This window comes from Carex rostrata, chromosome 27 (assembly GCF_964058835.1).
Source record: "Carex rostrata chromosome 27, lpCarRost1.2, whole genome shotgun sequence".
Lineage (NCBI taxonomy): Eukaryota > Viridiplantae > Streptophyta > Magnoliopsida > Poales > Cyperaceae > Carex > Carex rostrata.
In genome coordinates this window covers 524,196-543,866 of record NC_135944.1, presented here as the reverse complement: position 1 = coordinate 543,866, position 19,671 = coordinate 524,196, and the positions used below count along the sequence as shown (strand labels likewise).

Here is a 19,671-nt window from a genome sequence, read left to right as displayed (position 1 = left end):
TCATAATATGGAGCGTAGTTTCCTTTTTCAGTTTAAATAATAAATGTAAAAACTTAAGAATAAATGCAAAATGGCTGCGAACATTTAGAAAGGTTTTTAAACATTTTAAAATATTCAAAAAAAGAAATACATAGCTAAAAGAGAGCTACACGGACATTTAACTACATGTCCGTGTAGAAAAGCAATTTGTCATTAAAACTCTTCTTAAAGGAAAAGGGGGCTGTTCGATGGGTTCTCTCATCATCGGTTCTGCTTATCAGATATCTATATTCATAAAATTTATATTTAAAAGGAATAAATAAACAAATAAAATGTAAAATACAAAAACACAGTAAAATATTATCGATCGGTTTACAGTCATCCAAAGATCTCATCAGTAATGCAAATAAACTATGCTTATCTATTCGGCTATTCATCTCTGAAATATTATAAAAGAAATAAATATTATAAATTGTTTTTTTCTGGAATATAAATATGAAATTGTTCACGGTTAAACGAAATAAATATTATACATTGGTTTTTTTTTTCCTTTTTTTCTTTTTTTCCACTGTTTGAACATTTTCCCATAGTCCTTCACTGTGGTCAGATCTCATGTAATTTGCTTCGTCTTGTTCTTCAGTAGTTGTTGCTATCTCAGCCTGCACATCGGCACAAAATGGAGGTATCTCATCGAACTGGTCGTACTCTTCTTCGTCGATTACGTTTTCTATCCCAACAATCCTTCTTTTTCCGGGTAAGACGATGCTCCACCTAGCATCACTCGGGTCAGTGACATAAAAGACTTGGGTTGCTTGCTTGGCGAGTATGAACGGATCATCAACATACCCGACTCTGTTAAAATCTACCACTGTGAACCCGTCGTTATCAACTTTAACACCACGGTCTTCGACCCATTGACACCGAAACAAGGGAATGCTGAGGTGAGCATTGTAAACGAGCTCCCAAATTTCTTCAATAACACCGTAATATGACTTTGATGCCATTACAGGCCGGGCATCCCCTGATCTACTGAATTCTTGAGACGTCGCCACCAACGTCACCCCACTATTTTGCATGGTGCTCTTATCACTTTGTAATTTAGTGTAAAATGTATATCCATTAATCTCGTATCCTTGGAATGTTCTAACAACCATTTGGGGTCCTTGGCCCAGCAATCTAACCGTTTCACTTACGGGCGACATTTCGGAGTGTGACTTCACTCTTTCTTTCAGCCATCCTATGAAACAACGGTTATGCTCGTCAGTAATCCACTTCTGACTTCTCGTGTAGTTCTGTTGTCGAAGGATTGCCATGTGCTCATCTATATAGGGAGTGACATCTGCCATGTGCTGTAGTATAATAAAATGTGCCTTTAACAGTTCATCTCTATCAGCAAGTATGGCTTTCAACCCAATAGTCCCTACTCCTTGGAGCCTTCCCTCGTATCGAGATTTTGGAATGCCAATAGGACCAACACCGGTCATGTAGTTGGTGCAAAACTCAATCACCTCTTCCGTGGAATATCCTTCTACGATGCTACCTTCGGGCCGATGTCGGTTCCTTACGTAACTTTTCAAAATACCCATGAATCTCTCGAATGGATACATATACCGCAGGAACACGGGACCACAAATCTTAATTTCCCTCACAAGGTGAATAACAAGGTGAACCATAACATCGAAAAAAGATGGCGGAAAATACATCTCAAGATGGCAAAGAGTAACGACGACCTCCTTTTGCAGAGAGTCCAATTTTAGCGGGTCTATCACTTTGGAATTAATTGCATTGAAGAAAAAACAAAGCTTCGTGATGGCTTGCCGAACGGGCTTTGGTAAAATTCCTCGGATTGCAACAGGAATCATATGTGTCATTAAAACATGACAGTCGTGGGATTTCGGACCAATCAATTTCATGTCCTTCATCGACACAAGCTTCTTAATATTCGAAGAATACCCTGATGGGACTTTAATATTATGAAGGCATTTACAGAAGCTTGTTTTCTCGGTCTTCGACATTGTGCACATTGCGGGAGGTAGGTAGGTATGTCTTTTGCTTCCCTTTATCCTGCGGTGCAAGCTTGGGTCTTATTTTCATTTCCACCATGTCTTTTCGAGCATTGATACCGTCTTTAGTCTTCCCCGGAATATTCAACAATGTGCCGATCAGACTGTCGCAGACATTTTTCTCAATATGCATGACATCTAGGCAGTGTCTCACTTCTAAATATTCCCAGTACGGTAGCTCCCAAAATATGGACTTCTTTTTCCAAATATTTTTCGGTGGTGCTTTGGCACATTTTCCGAAAACAACTTTAAGATTTTTAACCAGCAGGAAGACACCCTTCCCGTCTAACGGACGACGTGACACTCCAAGCTCAGTGTTCCCGTTGAATTCTTTCTTCTTCTTACGGTATGGGTGATTAATAGGAAGAAACCTACGGTGCCCCATGAAAACATTCTTTTTACAATTTTTCAACCTCAGCACCTGCGTGTCATCTTCACAGATAGGGCACGCTTTTGCTCCTTTAGTACTATAGCCCGATAAATTTCCGTACGCGGGAAAATCATTTATGGTGCAAAATACCATGGCCCGCAGCTCAAATTGCTCTTTACCGTACGCATCCCACACCCGGACGCCATCCCTCCACAATTTTTGGAGGTCCTCAATTAATGGTGCGAGATATACATCTATGTCATTTCCGGGTTGTCTGGGTCCTTGGATTAGTAATGACATCATTATATACCTGCGTTTCATGCACAACCAAGGAGGAAGATTGTAAATGCATATAAGAACTGGCCAAGTACTGTGCCGACTGCTCATGCTTCCAAACGGACTCATTCTGTCTGTGCTCAACCCTAGCCTAAGGTTTCTTGATTCGCCACCAAATCCTGTGAAATCTCTATCAATGTTTCTCCACTGAGGAGAATCAGCTGGGTGTCTTAGTTTACCGTCCCTTTTGCGCTCGTCTTCATGCCAACGCAATAATTTCGCATCTTTGGGATTTGCAAATAACCGTTTGAATCTCGGTATTATCGGAAAATACCACACCGACTTAGCCGGAGCCCGACCCTTGTTTCCTTCATCGTTACCATCGTCAGTGTCCTGGTTCTTACGTCTGTACCGTGAAACACCGCATTTAGGACAAACATGCATGGCCTCGTACTCTCCACGGTACAATACACAGTCATTCGGACAGGCATGTATTTTTTCGACCTTCAAGCCCATTGGACAGATCAACTTCTTCGCCTGATATATTGTACAGGGTAACTCGTTGTTATCTGGGAGCATTTCTCGTAAGAGCTCTAATAAGGACGTGAAACTCTTGTCGCTCCAACCATTGTCTGCTTTTAAGTTCAACAATTTCAACACAGCTGACAGTTTTGAAAATTTGGTACACCCGGGATATAACGGCCTTTTGGATTCATTAGACATATACTGAAATTTTTTATAATTTTTATCACTAATTTCATCTTCCACATCACGTAACATGTCTTCTAGATTTTCAATAAAATCGTATTCTACATTTTCATCAATATTCACACAATCATCCTCGTTGTAATTAAGTTCAAGTAGATTATCAAAATTTTCGACATTCTCAAAATCATCGTTGGAATGAAGCTCAAAATTATCATCAACTTCTACATTAATATCAACATTGTCTTCCAAAACAAAATTTCTATTGGTAGCACTACATTCCCCAATTTTCTCACCATGCATAAACCAACACGTATATCTCTTCTGAAATCCCCGACAAATCAAATGAGCTCTAATTTCTTCCAAGTCCCCAAATCTTTTAAAATTGCTACAATCTCTACAAGGACACAAGATGTCGTTATCCTTTGTCTTCGCTCTATAACTCTCGGCACATTTTATGAACTCATCAACGCGAGCCAAATATTCTGCAGTATCACGTCGCAATTCGTACATCCAACTTCGATCCATCTGTAAATTAAATTAAAAGAATGATTCCAATTAGTCATGGTGGTCGAGCAACATACATTGTTACAAATTCTTGGCTTACAAACGGGCCGGTTTACAATCGTAACCCACTCCTTGAATATTATGCCTCATATGTGAACACATTAATTAGCGGGATTTAATTAGTGTTTAAGAAAAATTCGACAGCATTTCCCCTTAACTCCCCAAGTATGCGTAAACCACATACTCGTAGGAGCAATAAGGAGAAATGCTGACGAATTTTTCTCAAACACTAATTAAATCCCGCTAATTAATGTGTTCACATCCTAAATGAGACACAATATTCAAAGAGCAGTCCCAAACGGGGGACTATCCAAAATTAATCACTATTAGATTAATTTTGAACGGGCATGGACCTAAAAGCATCAATAGGTCGGTTATTGGACCACAATACACTAATTATTTACATTACCTTAACAGATCAAGCATGCATGCATTAATAAATAATTGACCTAAATAATTAAGCAATAATAAGTACCAGAAAATTAGCGAGAGAAAAGAGGAAGACTAACCCTAGCAAGATAGAGAGGAGAAATGCAAATTAACTTCAAAGATCTCAGCTTCGGTCTCGATCCTTGTGCGCAGAAATCAGACCAACAGAGAGAGAGAGAGAGTAATTGATCAAAACGGCGCTGGAAGAAGGCCTTTTTGTAACCCTAAACCTTTCTACACGGACATTTATCTATAAAGCCGTGTAGAAAGTCGAGAGAGCTACACGGACTTTTATATAAACAGCCGTGTATAATTATTTTTTAACTCTTTTTAATTAAAAGAAAAAACCTTTTTTAATTCTACCTTTCTACACGGCTCTTTATTAAATGTCCGTGTAGCATTGTATTTTTTTTTGGTTTTTTTTTTTATGTTTTTCAGATAGCAAAACAAACAATTTCCAAAAAAGAGGAAGACATTTAAAATCCAGAATTCCAAAACATATATAGCAATTTGAACAAAAAATTCATGTACATTAATTTATACAAAAATTACAAATTCTTATTGAGCATTAATTACAAAAGTTAAATCCATATAAACTAAAAAATTCTATCAAGGACTGGAAGAGGTGGATATATGAAGGACCCTCAGAATCGGATGGAGAGTCAGATGAAGACGATCTCGTCCGACTCCCCACCCGGCTCTGGTCCTTCATCCGACTATCCGGCTCTGAAATTATCCTCCAAAAAAACTTTAGCGCACAAATCAGACCAATTAATTGGGGAAATGAAGCAATTCGCATGGGAATTCGAGATGTAGGTTATCAATTATATCGGACTGGTCATCTTATGAGCTCCAGAAACAGTAGCTCATCTTTATAGATTTGCGATCCGAAATAATTGATAAACCTAAATTTCCGCCCAATTGTTAACTGCGAGAGGGAGAGTACAGATTGATCAATATGTTCTAATAAAGAAAGAGTTCAATAAATATTCATATGTAAACTAAAATTTCCATTAAGGACTGGAAGAGGGGATCCCCTCTTCCAGTCGTTAATGGATATTTTTAGTTTACAAGTGGGTGATTCTTTCCTTTTGGTGCCAGTAGGGTTTAGAGAGGGTAATATGAAGATACATATTTTAATAAAGAAAGAGCTAGCTGAAAATAAAAAGTTGGATGAAGGACCTTCAAAAAAAAGAGAAGAGGTGGATGAACAACCTTCAGAGTCGGATGAAGAGTCGAATGAAGAGTCGTCCGACTCTTCATTTGACTCTTCATCTGACACTTCGTCTGGCTCTGAAGGTCATTCATCCCTCCTCTTCCATTTTTTTTGAAGGTCTTCATCCCAACTCTTTATTCGATCAGCTCTTTCTTTATTAAAACATGATCTTCATATTACCCCCTCTGTAAATAATCAGATTACAGAGAGAGAGAGAATTGATCAAAACGGCGCTGGAAGGAGAAGGCCTTTTATATAACCAACTTGGTGCTCGAAAAGGCGCGCCCTTACCAAAACCCTAAAATAACCTTTCTACACGGCTTTTTATTAAACGTCCGTGCAGCTCTCTCAAGCTTTCTACACTGTTATTTAAACAAACATCCGTGTACAAGTTGGACATTTCTTCACGGTTCTTTAATTAAATATCCGTGTAGCTCTCTCAAGCTTTGTACACTGTTATTTAAACAGACATTCGTGTACAAGTTGGACATTTCTTCACGGTTCTTTAATTAAATATCCGTGTAGCTCTCTTAAGGCTTTCTACACTGTTATTTAGACAATAAGCCATGTACATTCCCTAATAAACGTCCGTGTAGCTCTCTCAAGGCTTTCTACACCGATTCTTTAATAAAAAACCGTGTAGAGATTTCACAGATATTCCAGGCACCCAAAAAATTACAATTTCTCCATGGTTTTTACGTAAAATTGTCAAATCCGTGTACAATGTGCAGTGTACAATGACCATTTTTGTAGTAGTGTAAAAAGTGAAATGATTGGTAAATTTGAAGAGAGAGAAAGAGAAGAGAAATTTTAAATACGATAGTTTGGGAGATAGTTACGGGGCCGTTCATTAATTACGATTAATGGCAGTTTAAAGCTTATCAGATCAGTCTGTGGACAAACAGTGGTCAGCAGTCTGTGGATGAAAACTATTTCTCTATTTATAATACAACACACCATTTGATCGCACCTATTCTAAATGTGATCTGATCAGAGAGATATACCAAAAAATTTCGGCTCATATTGTGTTCAACCCAAAATGACCTAGTCCATATCATAATTACACAATTAACTATAAATTATGGTCTCAAATATTATGACTATGTTAGTACATTAGTAACATCCGTAATCCTTGGTATTCTCTAGGTACTTCAATATTTCATCAAAGCAGGCAGTGTGATATTTAATCGATCGAATTAAGTTAGTTGTATGTGCATATCACCAATTAAAACTTTTTAAATCCATCCACAATTTATATTTTCAGGTGTTTTGGGGTCTTGATAAAAAGCATGCTCAGAGAAAACATTTTCGGGTGAATATATTGGCTCGGACCCGACCGATACAGTTCTGACTCGGCCGATTTTCCAAGCAATGGATTTGAGTGAGTTGGATAAGAAGACAGAGAGGCTCGAATGTTTTAATTAATTTTCTACACCAGGTTGAGTATTTTTGTGCAATTTTTAGCACCTCTACAAGAGAAGTTGCCAAAATGACTTCTATCTCTGATCCATAACATCTCTCTCAATAGCGCACTATTAGATATATATACTAAAATAAAGATCGAATGTAGGTAAGTGTCTTCAATGAGCCCTACTGGATCTGCCCCTGACTCAAACAAGTTTAAAATGTCAAGGACTAAGAGAAATTTGTTATCAACAGATGCCGTTATCAGATCACAATTAATACAATATTTCTTCTAAAGAAAAAATTGACTGCTAGTTCTGAAAATTCTTCTTGAAAATTTGAATAGAAGTTTGTTAAGGACCAATAAGTCTTCGGATTCCTCTCTTTCAGTCGCAGTCTTCATTATAATGATTAGAGGCTGAGATTGTAACTGTTGCCAATAAGACTTTCTCATCGTCACCTACTCGGTTCACAAGGGGCTCACTGTAGATGGTTTTCATTTTAAACCACAAATAAACATGACATTCGAGTTATAGTACACCTATCTAATTAAATTTGTAACAACTAATGCCACCTGAACCCTTAAATTATTGCACCGAATTAATTAAGTTCGACAACGACTTAATTAGGCTCCCAATTTAATTATGACTGAATGTATACACACCCATTCTAAAATACACATTTTGTTGGAGAAGTGTTGCAAAAATGCCTCTAATTTATTCTCAATTATCTTTTAAGATCTCATCTCCCATTTGGTTCTCTGGGTTTTTTACTTTTTTCCACTCACATACATATACTTGCAAGTTGCAATTATACTATCTCCTATTATATTCCTACAATTCTGGTGCTTGCAAATCAAACATTATAAAAGATTGTTCCCCCATTAAGATGCAGAAAACACGGACCCATAGTTTTGTGTTAATATATAATTTGTGTTAATTTTCATTGACACCTCTTAATTCCTACGTACACAGATAAATTAATTTCTTTATTTTTATATTTTTTTTTTTAATTTCATTACCGTGAATGTATGATGCAGGCAGCTTGTAGGGGAAGAAATAACCCTGAAGAAAAATGTGGGCCAACTCTAGGCCTCTCTGGGCCTATAGAAAGAAGAAATATGGGCTGAAATTCCAGTGTTGGAAATAAAATAATTTCATTTAATGGGGCTGGGAAATCTCAAAATGTCATAGGTAGTTGGTATGTGTATAAACCAAACTTGGCACCAAGAATGAGATACTAATATTGTTTGTTATATGTGCGCATGAAATTAGTGTGAGAGCATTATTGTGAATTGAGTATATGAATATTATTCAGTTCTCACTCCATAAGTTAAACCAGAACACCGTTCTCAAGTTCTCTGGTTTGTCTATATGACATAGCTAGGGTTCTAAATAGCGCGCTATATATAACGGCGTTATAGTATATGACAAAACTAGAGTTCGAAATAGTGCGCTATAGTATATGATAAAACAAGGGTTCTAAAAATTATTTACAAACCAAATGCTAAGATGATCATGATATAGCTTAAACACTATTTACTAGTGTCTATGACATTTTTCATCAGATTGAGCTGCAGCATGGTTTGATCAAATATTATTAGATGAAAAGATTCATTAGGCTCGATGTAGTTATCCATATAATTTTTTTTTTGTGTACTCTGATCTTCCAAAGTAGAAGTAAAATGGAAAACACAAGAGAAATAACGAAATGATTTTACATATAGATTTTACAAGTAAAAAATCCAATATCGACCCAGGTTGGTAGGAATTTGTATCCTCTCAGCTTTTAACTTCAATTTTGAGTTAAAATCTGAACCGTTTGATTTAAATCCGCACTAATATTAAATGGTTCTTGCGTTATAGCTGTGGATCAGATTGACCTGAATTATCATCGCACGGTCCAAAAATTGACTCAAACGACACGTTAATGCAGAGGATGCGGATTCGGTTGGCAAATTTTATGGTACTCGCATTAAAGAGTGTGCTGTAGCCAAATTATTTTATTATAAATTAAATTAAAATTGAAGGTGACAATCGGATGTTGAGAGTAGATCTCTTCTATAGAAAAAGGATTACAAGCAGCACTTTCAGGCAAAGGAAACCATTTCTGAAACTGATGTGCTATCCTACGATTGATAATCTCATGATGTCATCAATATATCAAATGATGATGATGCTTCCGACAAGTGAAATGGAAAGAATGCTAGCTATATGCATTGTTAGGTAGAGATATTAATTATATGTGTCATCTGGACATAATCAAATGCCGAACTGCTTGAGTTTGTTAAAGAATGGCTTACTAAAAATAGAAAAAAATAATAATAATAACCAAAGAAGAAAAATAACAACATTAACCTACAAGTTCATACTTTTTGTGCAATGCATGGGACAGCTATAATAATAGAACCTTAATATATGTTGTCTAGCTTCTGCATTGTTCAAACAATTCAAATTTCAGCAGCCATAAAGCATAGGAAACCATTAACTCGAGTCGTTTTTGTATGCAATTTAATAAAGCAAAAAAGAAAAACGAAGACAACAAGAAGTACACGATATCTAACAGATCAGCATTATAATTATGATTATATATAGTCCTAAAGTGTTATATGTACGTTAGTGGATTTCTTGTTTTTATTTACCTAATTAATTCTTCGCAAACCTGCAAATGTAAATAAGAGTTAGTTTAACGAACATATAACACACTTTTCTGTGAAACAAATAGGGACCCCCATAAGCATTATGGAACTATTGGAGTCGCTTACGTATGATATAAAAGGCGTTAATAAAGCAAAGAGGAAACCGAAGATAATAATTAAGAAGTACACAATATCTTACGTACCAGCATTGTTATGATTGGGTTGTCCTAAAGTGTAATATGTACGTTAGCGAGGTCTCCTGTTATTATTTACCTAATCCTTCGCAAACCTGCAAATGTAAATAAGAGTTACTTTAACGGGCGTATAACACACTCACTACTACAAAAATGGTCATTGTACACTGCACATTGTACACGGATTTGACAATTTTATATAAAAACCGGGTAGAAATTGTAATTATTTGGAAGCCTGAAATATCTATGGGATCTCTACACGGATATTTATTAAAGAATCAGTGTAGAAAGCCTTGAGAGAGCTACACAGACGTTTATTAGGAATTGTACACGGATTATTGTTTAAATAACAGTGTAGAAAGCCTTGAGAGAGCTACACGGACCTTTATATAAAGAGCCGTGTAGAAATGTAGAAATTGTACACAGTTTTATGTTTAAATAACAGTGTAGAAAGCCTTGAGAGCTATATGGACGTTTAATAAAGAGCCGTGTAGAAATGTTATTTTAGGGTTTTTGTTATATAAAAGGCCTTCTCCTTTCAACGCCGTTTTGATCAATTAATACTCTCTCTCTCTGTATTGAATGTTGGTCTGATTTATGCACATAAGGAGGCCGAATCTGAGATCTTTGAAAGTGAGAAGTAAAGAAAACGCCTAAGGTCTCCATCATCAGATCTGAGGAAAACCGTTGAAATTAAGATCAGTACTAACGCTTCCGCCTAAAGATGTTTGCACTTCAGAACTGTAAGATTTAAATTACTTTGCTATTTTATTTTGGATTTACAAATTCTAGATTGCTTGTATTTTTTAATTGCAAAACACGTCATGAATTATTAAGACTATCATTTGATATCAGAGCAATTATAAATTCATATAATATGCAATATTTTTTTTTTACAAAATTGATTTTCAGTGGTTTGAATAAAAGCTATACATATTCAATTAATTTTATGTATAAATTTTACTTATAATTTTGAACGAAAATTTTAACTGAGAATTTTTATTCTCTATTATGTATGCACATATATGTTGATGAATGTCATTTTGAGATGCAATATGTTAGAGATCTTTAACCAAGAGACATCATGTCATGGATCACATGCATACTATTTTTTTATATGTTTGATCTAATACGCCTTAGTTTGTATGAAATTTCGGTCCAAACTAGATCATAACCAAGCGTTTTGGCAATTTGAGCCCAAGCTTGATCATGTGGTTACTAAGTGGTAAGGATATAACTTTTATACAAACATTGTATTGGATTTTGAGGAGTATATGTTATGTTTTATCACATGGGATTGCATGTACAAAAGGCTTTGTATATATATATGTTGCATGAATTGTAATCTTCTACCTTTTCTTGTTACTAACTAATACCAAATTATAATTGTAGTATGGACCAAAGCAAAAGTGTTACACCAAGGAGTGGATCGACGATGTCAGATGTATGTGGGCAAGGTGGTTTCAATTTAAATTTTGTAATGCTCAATATGGATTTGTATAATTTTGTATAATTTAGTGTACATAAATTATTTATACTGTTGTATAGTTTTGGAATTCTGAGTTTAAAAGGCCTTTGTTTAATGTTTCTCTATTTTGGAATTATAATTTTAAATGACTAGCAAAATTGGAGGCTAGCCACCAAAAAAAAAAGGGGGGGGGGGGGAGGACAATTCTACACGGATATTTAACTAAAGTCCGTTTAGAAAGATATTTTAACATAAAAAAATAAGAGAGCTACATGGACATTTAGCTAAATATCCGTGTAGAAAGAGTAATTGTACACGGATATTTAGCTAAATGTCCGTGTAGAAAGAGTAATCGTACACGGCTGTTTATGTAATAATCTGTGTAGCTCGGTTATTTTGAGAGCGACGCTGACAAGCGTTTGTACACGGTTGTTTATGTAATAATCCGTGTAGCTCTCGATAATCGCACACGGATAAATATCTGTGTAAATATTCAGGAATTTCTATACCCTCGCATTCCACATGGCAGGAAATCCGTATAGCTCTCATGTTTATGTCCGTGTATAATCACTTATTCTGTAGTAGTGACTTTTCTTTGAAATAAATAGAGACATCCATAAGCAAAGATCACATATTAAGATATACAGAAACAATAAGGTATAGAAAGAGAAACTACTCGTCTTTAAAACCATTGTTAGTTGGCGGACCAGCTGGTCTGCGGTAGCAGCATGTTTGTTCATGCTTTTGATTCCCTTGCTTGTTCTGGAGAAGGGCGATTGCATAGAGTCGCTATAGAAAAAGAAGGCGTATGATCGACTTAAATTGCACCTCGCCAAACATGCAGCTACTGCCAGACCAGCAGGTCCCGCTCCAACTACTAGTACAACTATGACCTCGTAAAACAATTTTTCCAGCTACCATACATGGCATTTCCTAGAGAAATGCCTATGTTTATCTCCATTCCCAACTTGAAGTGCAGAACCTCTCCATTCAAATTACCCAAACCAGCGAGATCTGGAGTTAATACAACCCATGGAGTTCTCTCCAAGAGGCCACTACCATGAATTTTGCAAGGTAGTTGTTTGTTTCATTTGTTATAGTATTTGTTGACTTAATTTTTCATTTTTGTTCTTGTTCATCATATATATATATATATGCAACTGATTCAACATTCATATGATAAATAAAATTTATACCGAAATGAAGTGCATAGTCATCAAGGTACCTTATGAAATCATCTTTTGGTATAGAGAAATGCCTATGTTTATACCGAAAGATGATTTCGTAAGGTACCTTGATAATTATGCAATTTATTTCAATATAAATCTTATGATTATTGAATCGGTTGCATCATACAAGAACAAAAATGACAATTAAGCCAACAAATTAATATCATAAATGAAACAAACTACCTTGTAAATCATGGTAGTGGCCTCTGGAGAGAACTCCATGGGTTATATTAATTCCAGATCTTTAATATGGATTGGGTAGTTAGAATGGAGAGGTTTTGCACTATTCTGACTTCATGTCGAGAATAGAGATAGCACATGATCTTGACACTCGTGGTGCCACGGCGACAATGTCAGTGAGCCATGCAAGTATAATGATCAATGTCCCTTCCTTGAAGCCATTTTTTTTTATATTCTCTAACTTTAGATAACAAATGATAAATGAAATCAATTTGATAGGTGCACATAGCACATTGTAAAGAAGCACTTCACTTCAAAACTATTGTATTTGTTTGCCACCGTAAAGGTGCACATAGCACATTGATAGGTGCACATGGAGAGGTTTTGCACTATTCTGACTTCACTTCAAAACTATTGTATACTGCAAGTGCTTGGTTTAATTAAGGTAGTCAATTGAATATCACTAATGATCTTTTTTTTCTTTTTTGTTGTTCCTAATTAATGTTTTTCATTTAATTTTTAATAACACAAAAAAAAGATATATGTATGGTACATTGATCAATATGTACTTATTGATTGCAGGACCAAACCATTGGAAAGTCAAGAATTAATGGTGAATGTTGAAGATTAATATGCAATCTTCAGTGAAGTTTGCATTATCATTTTCAGTGATTTATCTTTAAAAAGTATCAGTTTCAATGATTTAATTCATGCATTAAAAATTATTCATATATATATGTATATGAAACTATTGTATATAAAATTTTACCGAATTAACCCATTAAGCTCTCTGTACCATTATAAGGAATATTATTTCACTCAATGAACGGTTGAACAAATATAGAGGACTCCCATATATATAATTTTTTTCAGAGGGGGAAAATCACAATTATTGCTTCAGGGTTTTCTTTTATGTTCGAGCAGCCTCCGTATGCATTCTCACTGTCATTCGGGACCCACTTTCAATGACAATCGCCTTCCGACCCGTAATCATATTCTCGATCGAATTCATATAACCTAAGGTAAAGTAATAGATCCAGAACGTCCGATCAGAATCACAAGAATATTAAAGGATCCCCGTGGATTTAACGTACGGCCGGATTGGCCCGGATCCTAATCGGACGGTCCGGATCTAAACTGAAATAGTCTAGAGGATATGGCCTCGTTGACGTTGATTTACCCCTCCGTCGCAGAAATTCTCTGATGAATTCATATAATTAACCTAAGGTAATAGATCGAGACCGTCCGATCAGAATCCGCACGAATATTTAATGATCATGTGCTTTCTACCTAAGGCCGGATTAGCCTGGTCCTAATCGAACGGTCAGCATAAAAAAATAAATATTCTGTTACCTCAGAGGACATGGCCTCGCTGATTTCCCCCCCCCCCCCCTCCGTCGCAAAACCATTAAACCAGTGCCGAAGCTCGTCTGATCTCCTCTCTCTCTCTCTCGCTTGCTCTGACGATGGCTGCCCGACTGGTGGCGAAGCGCCTCCTCGAGATCCGATCAGCTCTACGGCCTTCTCCATTAGTAAGCCTTTCATTTTTCTCCATTTGACCCTTTCTCTCAATCTCCTCTTTTCCAGTTCTCGCCGCATCTATCAACTAAGCTTGGGTTTCTTTCTCGTTTTCCTTCTTTTTTTTACTAGATCGCTTTGTCTAATGGTGCCTCCAGCTCCAGATCTTTCTCCTCTGCGCTCAATTATGTAAGAAATTTCGATTGTTGCTCTGAATTTGATTTGGTTGGACTGGTATAAGTTTTAGTTTCACAATTTGTGATTCTTTTTTGTTTTTTCCTTTTGTAACTTTTGATTAGCACCTTGAATCTCCGGATAATAAGGCGGATATGATATGGGAGTTCTCCAAGGCCAATATGGAAAAGGTAATTTTTATTCAGTTTCTCTCAGTCAGAGACCGTATTCTCTATTCTCTATTCAGTTTCTTTTCGTAAGGAATTTTCTTTGTCAGTATATGGGAAGAGACTGATACTCTGGTAGAAGTTCTCCTGATTGCATAAATTTTGTTTAGTTCCCTTTGGAATTATAATTTAGAATCAGTATAATCAATGGTGCCAATGATAGCATAGGAAAGTCAGAACCAACGAAAGGTAATTTTTGTCTTATCCATCAATGTATGAAGCGGCTGTAGTTTAATGTGGCTTTAAAATGATATTTTGGGAGCTATTATTGTAACACATGTTTAGGCAAAAGACATCATGCCAATAATGCAGTAAACTCTATAGTTTTTGTTCAAGCATTGTATTTAATTTGAGACCGAATTTTGTATTCAATTTCTTTTATATATTTATTTTCTTTGTCAGCATATGGGAAGAAACTGATACTCTGGTAGAAGTTTTCCTGCTTGCATAAATTTTGTTTAGTTTCCTTTGGTTTCCTAATTTAGAATCAGTATATGAGACTGGTGTCATTATATTTATTCTATTATTCTATCATATATTGGTGGCACCAATGATATCATAAAAAATTCATAGTCAATTTTTTTTATAATAAAATCAGAACCAGATAAAGCTATTTTTTGTTTTCTCAATCAATGTATGAATTAGCTATAGTTTTTTTTTTTTTTAATAAAAATGATCATATGCCACTGATTTTCATTAAGAAAATCACATGTGAAGATGGTACCACCCCACAATTAGCTATAGTTTAATGTACCTTTCAAATTATATTTTGGAAACAATTATTGTTACACCTGTGTAGTCAAAGGACGTAATGTCAATACTACAATAAACTTGGTACTTGGTAGTTCATGTACAAGTTTTAGAACCAAATATGCGGATGTTTTTTCTTAAAAATGTAAACCAATTAGCTGTATGTCCTTTTTGAGACTCTGCTGTTGTACTTTGCACAGATGGTGTAATATGTATTCATTCTTCGAGTGATAATGTTTACAGCTTATTATTCATAGTTATTTTTTGTGGATGAAATTTAAAAAACAAAAAAAAAAAAAACAGGTCAAGGAGATAATATCGCACTATCCATCGAATTACAAGCAGTCAGCAGTAATTCCTCTGCTGGATTTGGCACAGCAACAACATGGTGGATGGCTCCCTGTGTCAGCAATGAATGCTGTATGTTTAAATACACACATAATAAGTATACATATTGGCTTACGTTGCTGTTATTCTGTGTTATAATTACTTTCTCAGAACTGAAATTTTGTTATACAGAAAGTTGGTGTCCTGATTTAACTTGAATGTTTTCTATTACTTTTTAGTGGCATTGCAATTACAGAAAATTATAAAAGATAGTGAAATGTATAATATTGAAAGCACTGTTAAAAATATATGTTTGTACGAAATCAATACATTAACACTTCAAAGTCAAAAACAGTTATTTATTTTGCAGATAAACAAGTGTCATTTTTGACGAGATCCTACAACCTGAATTGACTTAAAATGAAATTTTAGTTATTTGAAAATATATGATGCAATGTGAGGCTATTATTTATATCATTACCCAGTTATTGATACGTTGTATTTACTGGGCTTGATCGGTACAAAGATAATGCTGTTGGATCTATCCCATCCAATGGAAATGGAAGGTTACTATTTTCAGCTGTATAACCCTGATAACCAATGTGAAAAGTTCCTAAAAAAAAAAAACTAAATTTATTAGATGTGCATTTACTGTTTAGGTTAACTAGGTATCAAATTTAGGGGGATTCAAAAATCATTTGGTTCTCATTCAAGTGGCCTATCTACATTATAGATAACATATCTGTAATTTTTTTTTTTTGTGTTTAATTTTGATAAGCATTGTGTCAGTTTCAGGGTTATTGAACAAGTTTGCTGTCAATATAGCACATCCTCTAGCGGAAAGGGATTTATTTGACAACCTCTATACAATTAGATAGCACTAACAGTGTTAATATTCCAGGTTGCTAAAATCATAGAAGTTGCTCCCATACGCGTGTATGAAGTTGCCACCTTTTACACAATGTTTAACCGTGCTAAGGTTCCTATCTCTTTATATTGTATTGATGTTCATCTTTTTTTGTCATATTAGGTCAATATTCCATGTAGAAGAAATTTTGCTACTAACATCTGTTATTTACAAATATCGGGCTTGCTTGCAATGGAGGGATATATTCCTCTTTTTAACATGTTAAATTTTTGTTCTAATCAGGTGGGAAAATATCACTTACTAGTGTGTGGGACAACTCCTTGTATGATTCGTGGGTCCCGTGAAATAGAAGACACTCTGCTCAAACACCTTGGTGTCAAACGAAATGGTTAGTATATTGAATTGTCTGGTATACATAATATAGCATCAGGTAGAAGCAGTACCAGTTTGCATACTAGATGGAAAATATAACTTGTTTGCATATAAATATTACCTGACAAATCCAAGTGAGATCAAGTATCATCATCCTCCCAAAATGGACACAAGCTACTTAGAATTTTATTTATAGGGGGATTTCATGTACACCCCTCAAAAAATGTCAAGTATATACCTACATGTCGCACATACCTAAAGGTCACTATGTATGTGTCAGAAGTAGAGAAATGACTTATTTGCCCTTTAAAACTGACCAATTAGAAGACTGACATTTTTCTTAAACTTACTACATTTTTTTTATTAACAAAAGGTAAAGTGGGTACTTTATAAATTTTAAAATGAGTTTTAATAGAAAAGACAATAAATGGGTAAATTTGTGAGTTTTTGAAATTTATAAGGGTAAATATAATATTATGAATTTTAGAGGGGGAAATACGTAATTTCAAAGTTTTTGAAGGGTATGCATGGCATTCTCCCTTATTTATAATATGTATACCATCACATTTTGTCAATATAACATTTTACCAAGCCATTTTTTATTTAATATTCATTGGGTATTAGTATGGTACTGAGTTTTTTTTATATATTCTATATTTGTGTACCTTTTGTTGCAGAGGTAACAAAGGACGGTATGTTCTGTGTTGGAGAGATGGAATGCATGGTAAGTGTATCTTTTTACTCTGTGTAATCTCAAATTGTATTCTGTTAAAAGGTGAGAATAGTTTCATGGATGCCCCTACAAGACATTCTCATATTTCTCTTTAAAACATGGAACATATCAACCAACACATCCTCCTCATCTAATTTTTGTAAATGCCAAAACTACCCCTTTACCTTCCTCGCCTGTGTAGAATTAAACTTTGTTACAAGGGTGATAAGGGGATGTATAATATTTTCTATATTTGTCCAACTTTCAGGGTTATACATTGGGTGTATTTCAAAACTTTTTCTATCTAGATCAGCTACACTTTTTTTTAATTTTTAGTTTTTCTGTCTTCTTTGGTGTGAATTCTACAGGGGTGTTGTGTGAATGCCCCCATGATTACAGTTGCCGATTATTCCAAGGGTTCTGAAGGCTACACCTACAATTATTACGTAAAAATTCATTCCTGGACTTTCTATCTTCTTTTTTTTAAGTTTTCTTTTGTTTAATTTTTTCTTCCTTAATTATCAGGAGGATGTAACTCCTAAGAGAGTTGTTGAGATAGTCGAGATGTTAAGAAGAGGAGAGGCTCCACCAGTAAGTCTTTTACCGCCAATTAATTTTTGTATACAGATTCCCAAGTTCTTACTTTTCTTGTGGCACTTAAATTACGTAAACCACCTTATTGAATGTCAAAACAATTGTATCCATTAAATGAGGAACTAATCCTCCAGATTGGAATTGTAGAAAGGATTTTACATGAAGATAAATAAGGGGCATGTCTGTCTCATTTATATAGATGGGCTAATGTACATGCCATTTAAAGCACCTATTTTAATTCAAGCCCATATTTTGCAATTTCAAGCTCCAAACAGCCAATCCGAACCACTCAACAAGATCTCCATATTAAATTGTGCTTGGAGACTAAATTTTATTTTATTTTTGGAAATTGTTTACTATTTTTTTTAGATAGGTACAAAATCGTTGTTTTTTTTTTTTTATGGTCCAGAATTTTCTGAAAAATAGTGATTTTGTATCTATCTCAAAAAAATAGTAAAAAAAGTTCCAAAAAATGTAAAATTTGGACTCCAAGCACAATTTAATATGGAGATCATGTTGAATGTTTTGGATCTATTGTTTGGACTTTGAAATCGGAAATATTAATGCGAATTTAAACAAGGACTTTAACTTGCGATGTACATTATTTTTTTGCATGTAGTGGGGATCGTTTAAGGTGATGTATGGTTCTGCTTGTGAATAAGCTTGATTTTATGATATTTTATAGAAAAACTAATTTATTCTTTACGTAGGTCGGCACACAAAACCCAGAGCGCATTAGGAGTGGACCCGCAGGAGGCAACACTACCTTACTAGGTGAACCTAAACCTCCTCCATGCAGAGATCTTGACGCATGCTAAATTCAAACTTGAATTTAGAATAATTAAATAATGAGAACTCATCTTGGTTTGAGATGACCGTACAAACCCAATTTTTGAGTTATTCTTTACTGCCCAATTCTGATAGTTTTTTTTTAGCTTGTTTATTTCCTGTTAAGAAAAGGTTTTTATCATGTTTTTAAATTTATCCCATTTGTCATCTTTTAAGAAGGTTTTTTAGTTGTGTGTTCCTTGAAAAGTTTTACTCGAGCAAATTTCACTGAAATATGATGTGGATTTGCAATGTTTCCTAGTTTAGTGACAGAATTGGAATTTATTTTGCCACAATTGTTTTTTATAAATTGAGATACATTTTATGTGAACACGATATTTGCTCACATGTATCATGTTCAAAGTCACAGATATCATTTTGAAGAACTACACTTTTAAACTATGCATATAATATTAAAGAAGCTTGACCATTAATAAGGCAAGCAGCATGAAGAAGCTTGACCATTAATTTTTTGCCTTGAGAAAATATGTTAAAATTTGATACGAACGAAATCTCAAAATTGCATTTGTTAAATAGATATAACAATGATACTTCATCTAATAATTTGCCAAATTCAGATCCA

At 34.9% G+C, this 19,671-nt stretch overlaps 1 protein-coding gene and 1 pseudogene across 1 annotated transcript; one reads left to right on the top strand and one right to left on the bottom strand.

Moving 5' to 3' along the window:
* Window positions 1–240: 240 nt before the first annotated feature.
* Window positions 241–2,851, bottom strand: LOC144544788 (uncharacterized; annotated as a pseudogene).
* An 11,242-nt stretch (window positions 2,852–14,093) lies between these two features.
* On the top strand, window positions 14,094–19,379 carry LOC144544964 (NADH-ubiquinone oxidoreductase 24 kDa subunit). The gene is made up of 10 exons (XM_078293524.1): window positions 14,094–14,250; window positions 14,369–14,425; window positions 14,536–14,601; window positions 15,691–15,807; window positions 16,616–16,693; window positions 16,865–16,970; window positions 17,632–17,678; window positions 18,035–18,112; window positions 18,192–18,257; window positions 18,971–19,379. The coding sequence occupies exons 1-10, from the start codon at window positions 14,185–14,187 to the stop codon at window positions 19,076–19,078; spliced, it is 789 nt and encodes a 262-aa protein (XP_078149650.1). The 5' UTR covers window positions 14,094–14,184; the 3' UTR covers window positions 19,079–19,379.
* The last annotated feature ends 292 nt before the right edge of the window (window positions 19,380–19,671 follow it).

Bases quoted from the DNA above. Each gene is read 5' to 3' on its own strand.
- LOC144544964 (XM_078293524.1), top strand. From the start codon at position 14,185: ATGGCTGCCCGACTGGTGGCGAAGCGCCTCCTCGAGATCCGATCAGCT. The intron at 14,251-14,368 runs GTAAGCCTTTCA...TTTTTTTACTAG, and splicing joins CTCTACGGCCTTCTCCATTA to ATCGCTTTGTCTAATGGTGC. The intron at 14,426-14,535 runs GTAAGAAATTTC...ACTTTTGATTAG, and splicing joins TCTCCTCTGCGCTCAATTAT to CACCTTGAATCTCCGGATAA.